At 40.8% G+C, this 7,846-nt stretch overlaps 1 protein-coding gene across 1 annotated transcript in view; it reads right to left on the reverse strand.

Moving 5' to 3' along the window:
• The window catches only part of sfswap (splicing factor SWAP), a 116,051-nt gene extending 108,522 nt beyond the window's left edge, over positions 1-7,529 (reverse strand). The window contains exons 1-3 of the mRNA XM_053687699.1: positions 7,172-7,529; positions 4,198-4,361; positions 978-1,103 (exon numbers count right to left, since the gene is read on the reverse strand). Coding sequence (XP_053543674.1) covers positions 978-1,103; positions 4,198-4,361; positions 7,172-7,359 — 478 coding nt within the window. The 5' untranslated portion in view covers positions 7,360-7,529. The remainder of the gene's footprint in view (positions 1-977; positions 1,104-4,197; positions 4,362-7,171) is intronic.
• Between the last annotated feature and the right edge of the window lie 317 nt (positions 7,530-7,846).

A 7,846-nucleotide genomic window follows, 5' to 3' on the forward strand; every position in this document is an offset into this window, starting at 1 on the left:
CTGACTTCGTAGAGCTCACTTTGTGAGCAGGCCAGTGAAAAGAACCTGTAAACCTACAGCGTACAAACACGTTCTTTACAATTGTGTGCTTCCAGCTTTGTGACAACAGTTTGAGGGAGAACCAAATATGGGCGTGACGGTCAGGTGTCCACATACTTTTGGCCATATATCGTGCATGTCTTGCTCTACAGTAGCAGCTCATTAGCAGCAATCGGGCGTGTCGGTGCGTTTTTGCAGGAACTGGTCGGTGTGGAATTTGTGCACAGTTGAGTTTATGTAACATGTAAATGATTCGGAGGAGTGTTTTATCAACTCGGAGCTGTTCGATGCCAAAATATCTCGCCCAGACCGATCAAGAACTCACTCAGCTCTTTCATGGCGATGATCATTTTCAAGAGGAGTAAACCAGTAATTAAAAAAAATAATAATAATTAAAAAAAAAAAAAAAAAAAAAAAAAAGTGATCAACTAGGCATCTTCACCAAAGTTCGAAGCAAAAATAATGAACAACAGCAAACAGCATGCATTTCAATTATGAGCCATACACAGGCTACAGATTACATTTTCAGCTCCAATGCTTTTTTTAATCTACACTGTTAACAATGATGTGTGACGAAATTTGCAGAGAAATCTCGCCCGGTTGTCGTGTGATATGATGCACGAGAACGGGCGAGATTTCTCTGCAAATTTCGTGGGCGGTGAAATCGTTGATTCTGGAAGTGACAGCGCGCAGCAGGGAAGCTCGTGTCCATCAACAGAGCCCTAACCATAGCTCCATGACTGCCTCTAAACGAGCTGACTGTGATGAGATAGTGATGTCTAACCTACGACGAGGTTTACACTCGTTTGAACGGTGAGGGCCGTGACAGAATTCGTCACGTCGCCGTGCAAGCGTTTCCCCCTGCCCAGATAATGCGTGTATTCGCTGAATATTCTCTGCAAACTCTAGTTTGTGTGCGTGTTTGTGTGTTCGCCCACCTTTGTCTTTGTCCTCTTCTTCAGTGGGCTGCGAGGGGTCGTAGTAATCAGCACTGTAGCGGAAAGCCACTGCGTTGTAGGAGCCTTCATCAGCCAAAGCCTCGCTCAGCCTTTTATATTCCTCTTCTGCACATCATAGAAAAACAAAGTCAGTGCCGGAAATTCTAACAACGATCTACATAACTAAGCTATGCGCTCTTTTTTTTTGTCAAATGGAGCCATATTCAGAGTTGAGTTGAGTGCGTGTGGTGAGGAGATAATACTGCAATTACGCACATTAGTATTCAAACCACAGAATTATCTGGACTCGAGCGGCGCTTATGCGGTGCGAGTGGGAGGCGTGTCTCGGTTATCGCTACCAAGGCTTTGAATTAGGGCTGGGCGATACGGCCAAAAACATTATCACGATCAAAATCTTCACATCAGTCGATATCGATAATTATCACGATAAACGTCAAATCATTATTCCTTTCGAGTTTAAAGGCAGATTTTTTTTTTTCTCCTGAGTGAAAGTTGAAGAAACCAGACAGTTAACTGGTTAATTATTTTTAGAACACTTGCCAAGTAGCAGAAACATTCAACAAATCTGAGGTAGAACGTATTCAAGCCTTTATGAGAAAATATGCATGAGTAAAATGTACAAAATAAATATCTTATTTACAGATGCACCAATACTAAATTTCTCAGCCGATATGATAACCGATTATTCAGAGTGATATCGGCCGATACCGATACCTCTGCCTTTTATGCCTTCTTTTAAATGAATAAAAATGAATTCCACAATTCTAAAAGAAATGCAAATAAAACCTTTATTCTCTCCATTTCAACAAGCTGTTTCACAGTAACTGGTCTAATAAACAGAAAACACATGACTCTAATTAACATTAACACATGAACTAAATTCTGAACATTAAAGTAAGATTTCTTAACTTATTGAATGTTATTAATTCATATTAACATTGATTGAATTCTAAAAAAAAAAAAAAAACCCTCCTGTTAGGCTTCACATTCACTCACCACTAACAAAAGCATTTCTACTTCATCACTGAACATCAAACGGATAATATATAATATCGGCTTGTTTACGTATTTACGTTAACTGGATATGAAATGCACTACTCTACGAATATATTTTTCTATATATGTGCAATATATGACTTTTTTTGTCAACTCGTCTTCATTTAAATCTTTCAACGGTGTACTGGTGCTTTAATTCAGCGCAAGCGGCGGGCGAAAAAAAAAAATTAGACTCGACGCCGAAACTCCCGCTTCACTGCAGCAGTGTCCGGTGTAAAAATTTTAGCAGTGCAGAGATTACAGACATTAAAAAACTGCAGTTTCGTCGTCACTCCACACGAGACATCACCTTTACACACAGCACGAAATCCATGTGTTTTCCCGCACTCTTTTGATTGACAGGATACAATCGGCCCTGATCATCGGATGTTTTTAAGCTTACAAAAAAAATGTTTTTTTAAATGTGAAAAATTGCCTTTATCGGCCGATACACGGGTGCATCTCTAATCTTAATAGAGAAATTAAGTACTGCAGTGTGATAAAACACACATAGAACACGGCTCAAGCAGACTGCAAAGTGCTTTAAAAGATAATATCCATAAAAAAAAAGAAATCATAATTCTGGTCAGCATCCCAAACCTTTTGTATGGACTGTACAAACACCGACAACATTCTACAGGTGTTTTAGCTGACAACGTAAACACAATAAATTTACCCTACTTTGAATTAAGCTCAATATCGACATATGCAGGAAGCAGTTTCAAGGCCAGTGCTACTATAAGGCAACCGTTGTAACCACTCGGAAATTCCCATTTTAGAAATTTAAATATAGATACAAACTAAAATCACTCAATGCCATCTGAAGACAATATCAAAATAGTTAAATATCCCACTATGTAATAATTCATTTCATAACTTGTCTACAGTAGCAACAGTGTACAGGACAACATAGTACAGGTGTAACTGGCTCAGGGGAAGTGGTGGCTCAGTGGTTAGCGGCTCTGGGTTAGAGGTTCTGGGTTAGAGGTTCTGGGTTAGAGGTTCTGAATTCTGATCAGAAGGTCAGGAGTTCAAGCCCCAGCACTGCCAAGCTACCACTGTTGGGCCCTTGGGCAAGGCCGTTAACCCTTAATTGTCTAAATGAGATAAATTTTATTTAGTCGCTCTGGATAAGGGCGTCTGCTAAATGCCATAAAATGTAAACGTAACTCCATTTTCAGTTTCGAGGCCGATTCGATTTTTAATAATTCGGACGATTTGATCGACTGATTGATTTAAAAGGCAACGTTGAAGTGAAATTATTATAAATAGATCATTATTAAAAAAATAGTACGTATTTTTAAACTGATATTATTTAATAGGCTAGCAAGGTGATTTGCCTGTGAAACGCTACCAGTTTTAAAATAGCCCTTTGTGTCACGTTATAATATCTCGATGTCATTTGTGAATTCATGGTAGACCTACCCTAGATTCTGAACAAAGTTGGACACATATTGATCAGAGGCTACCATACAGTATTGTATCGTAACAGACTCCGTGATCGTAGCCTTATTAAAGGAAATCGTAACATATTGTGTGGAAGCCTTGGGTTTACATCTTACATCCCTAGACTGTACAGTTCCCTAATTATACACTGCACAGATTCTCTTGGCTTAATCACAATATTTTAAAAAAAAAAAAAAAAAAGGTAGCACATCCTTAAATAAACACTTGCTTCCGCATAGACCCATGCTGGCTAAATTATCCGATGAATCTTAGAAGAATCCGGTTGTTCCGAGACTGTTCTCTGTGTCTTTATTGCTGATCCCCTGTATGTCACCTACTTACAGCCGCGCAGTACAAATTGAACTCCCCACCTCAAAAAACATTGTGAAATAAACAAATTCTGCTTTAACATCTCGTCTGCGCTGACGAGTACTCCGTCCTTCCAGGATTTCGCCATCAAAATCACTCAAACACCAGAAAATACGCCAATAAGCGTCATGTGACGTCATCACGACGCATATTAAGCCAAAGCCCTATTCGATTCCCGTGCGTCTAACATGAGTACAGCTATAAGATCTCATTTACCAACAAACATCACTGCAAAAGACTGAAAGAAAGAAGAAAAGGAAAAAAAAAAGAAAAGCTTTTAGAACTGACCTAGCCCGTGATCATTTTATCTAAAACTGCGAAACCCATTTCCGACGCCCGGACTCTGTACCTTGCCTGGCCTCCTCTTCCAGCAGGTCAGTGTGCAAGGCCAGGTATCTCTCCTCATCACACAGTGCTTCGATCCTCGCTTCTTCTTCGGAAAGCTGGTAGTTCTGGTTCCACGAGCCTGCATCGTACTCCGAAAGGTCATGTAAATGACCGCGGCCGTCGTATCTGCAAAATAAATCGTTTGATTAGAAAGGAAATCGGCCAAGATACACACACACAAAACAAATACTCACCGCATCGGGAGAGCCTGAAGGTAAAAGGCTTTTAAAACCAAAACTATTTCTCTTACAAGGGAACTGCACATTCCCTTGGAGGAAAATGAAATAAGCATCGCTACTGCAACACTTTAGGTGTATAGACCGGAGAAAAAAAAAGAAAGGAGAAAAAAAAAAGAAAAAATAAAAAAAAGAGAGAGAGAGAGTCATTTTTCTTACTATAGACGTACAATCCAATTCTCGGCTAAGCATTTAAAAGTTTCAAAAGCCCTGGAGCCAAAACGTAATGAAACAAAAGAGCAACTTTCCTCTTACCTTACACGCTTTCATAAAAAAGACAGCTTGTACCCACGTCACTCAATTTGTTTTTAAATGATATCTCACGTCGTCATTCTTACTTCTATTGTAAAATGGTACAGCCACACAAGCCCGAGCACATAAATACCTATCCGCAAGAACCCATATGGACGATTTTTTCCTGCGCTTGCTCCTCTATTCCACTTCTCAGTTCCAGTCTCTTCGTCGAAAGAGAGAAGTGGGCGGTGAGGTGGCAATCGGGGGCCTGGCAGGACCCCTTAGCCTTAATCGCTGAGAAAATAAGGTCTGGGTTACGTGATAGAGAGACACACACATACACATTGGAAACAGGGAACAGATCCACGTGTATTAAGGTGGCTCCTTGCAAGTAGTTTTGGTGAGCATATACATAAGTGTATATGCATTTCATGGTCAGGAAATGAAATTGAGGCTGAACCAAAACAGGGAAGGGGTAAAGAGATGCTGGACTGGAAAAAGTATGTGCTTTTTTTTTTTTTTTTGGTGGGGGGGTTAGGGGGGGTTGTTTCCTCCAATCATTCAATGAGAACCACCTTAATACACAAATTTGACAAAGTTGCAGTTACAGCAGAGGAATTTGCTGTGGCTTGCACTTCAATCTACTTGTATATATTCGTTCATAATAAATTTCCTCATACAATATGGAAACTACAATTCTGATGGAACGGGAATACATGTTGGTCTTTCCCAAAAGTTTTCCAAAAGCATTGCACTTTGTTGCTAAATTGTAGAACGTGCGCCAAACTTGAAATGTCTCTTTCTACCAGGTAAGACACAGATTCCCAACACCTGTCCTGAAGTACCTACACAGTCCATACAAAGGGGTGTTTTTTGTGATCGTTGCAGCCAAAAATGCTCGATTTTGTTGCGGCTTTTTTCAACATGTGTGAGTTTTTTGTGCTTTTTTTTACCGTGTAAAACTACTTGAATTGGCGAAATCGCAATTGCACGAAACTGTTTTGCACAGCCTTTCGCAATGATGTTCGCTGGTAAATGAGATCTTTACCTAGAGGGCTTTGGTCGAAGGTGCGTCGTGATGGCGTGACATGATGCGTCTTGGCCCAAATTTGTGGAAAATCTGCAGTAAGTTGAAATCATGCGTACGCTTTTTCCATACGCCCTAACTCTGTGATATGCAGTAGCGCTTGGGGTTTTCCCAAATAACTGTATTTTCCACAAATTTGGGCCAAGGTGTGTCATGTGATGTCATCACGACGCACCTTCAGCCAAAACGCTCTTCGATTCATGTGCGTCAAACACGAGCACAGCTAAAAGGTCTCGTTTACCAACAAACATCAATGCAAAAGAGTGATCATCAAAAAAAAATTTTTTAAAAGTTTTGTGTGATCGCAAGTTTGCCAATACAAGCCGTTTTCCACTAGAAAAAGCGCAAAAAATTCACACAAAACACAACAATCACAAAAAAAAACCTCAGCGAACTCCTGTACGGACTGTGTAATTAACCGCTTGTTCGATGTTCATAAAGCGAGCATGGGGCAGCATGATACCTGCCCCAATGACCTCTATTAGTGCTTGTTGTAGTTACTCTATTGAGGAGAGAATAGACGCAGGACAGGGGGGTACTCAGGACCAGGACGGGGGGGTGGGGGAGGGGGTACTCAGGACCAGGACGAAGGGGTACTCGGGACCAAGACACGGAGGTACTCAGGGGGGTACTCAGGACCAGGACGTGGGGGGTACTCAGGACCAGGACATGTGGGGTTTACTCAGGACCAGGACGTGGGGGGTACTCAGGACCAGGACATGTGGGGTTTACTCAGGACCAGGACGTGGGGGGTACTCCAGGACCAGGACGGGGAACCACTGTATTGGAGTTAAGATATTAAACTTCACAATGCTTTTGGGGAAATGAGTGAGATCAGTTTCTCCAAAGCAAATTCCACATGCACCGAGATGCACAGGCTTCCCTCAAGTCAGATCTAATGACAACAACAAACAAAAAAGCTAAAGAAATATTAAACGTAATTCCTGTTGGGGGAAGAAAAAAAAACACACAACATCAACATCATCATCATCATCATCATCATTTCAAATCCGTGTCAAAGATCACAGATCTTTGGGATTTATGAATCTAGGGATCTGTAGAGGGAGGACTGTACATCTTTGCATCATGATGCTATAATATCTCAGCAACAGTGCGTTTTCTAAATCAGTTTCCTCTCGTAGGACAGTATCCTCGGCTTAAAAAAAAACAAAAAAACAAAAAACAAAACAAAACAAAACACCAACAACAAAAAAGCCAGATTATCTCGATTATCTCAGTTGTTTGTTTATTTTTATTCTGATGCATGTCACTTGAACCAGAGGCCTCCAGCTGCAAAAAGCAAGATCCGAGGGTCTTCGGAAGACATTTAAAGTGGGGGGTTAAAGTAAGCATTCCCTTTTAAGGTTTGTTCAACCGACCTATCGATCATGAGCTTGTTGTCTCCCATCCACGGGATCAGGTGTTTGCCCTGCTCGTGGTACATGGCCCTCTCATCGTCCCGAAAGAGCTTGCACGCGTAGCCGAACACCAGCAACTCGGCGTACTTGCTGCTAGCACTCTCCTCCTTCGGCGGCTTGTCCATTTTACTCGCTCCTCTCCGATACATTCCGACTGAGGTTCAAGCCCAAACACCTACCCGAACAACTCATAAATATACTGGGCTACAAATTATTCCGTTTTAAATCAACAAATGTCAAGAATAGTCAGCTCGCGCAAGGGTTATTTTCAAAACACTATAGTTGTCGCACTCTCGGCTTGAGTATACTGAACGTTTTTAAGTCCCTCGCGGTTTCGTTAATTTCCTCTTAGATACCGATTCGTTATTTGTCAAATGTTTTGCCTGGAATATAAATTATATTATATACGCGACAAAAGATTTATGTTAGTTGTCATTTCAAAACCCTAATTGGAAGAGTTTAAGCTATCCAGACGCACAAACGTGTCGAAAGTGCGAATGGTAAATCAAGCAGAGACTGTGTATGAATCCATGCGGCCTTGCCGGGAAAACTGGCAGGAGGAGCAAGACTTTATATCAAAGAGTAAATAATAATAATAATAATAATAATAATAATAATAATAATAATAATAATAAT

This window comes from Ictalurus punctatus, chromosome 18, assembly GCF_001660625.3.
Source record: "Ictalurus punctatus breed USDA103 chromosome 18, Coco_2.0, whole genome shotgun sequence".
Lineage (NCBI taxonomy): Eukaryota > Metazoa > Chordata > Actinopteri > Siluriformes > Ictaluridae > Ictalurus > Ictalurus punctatus.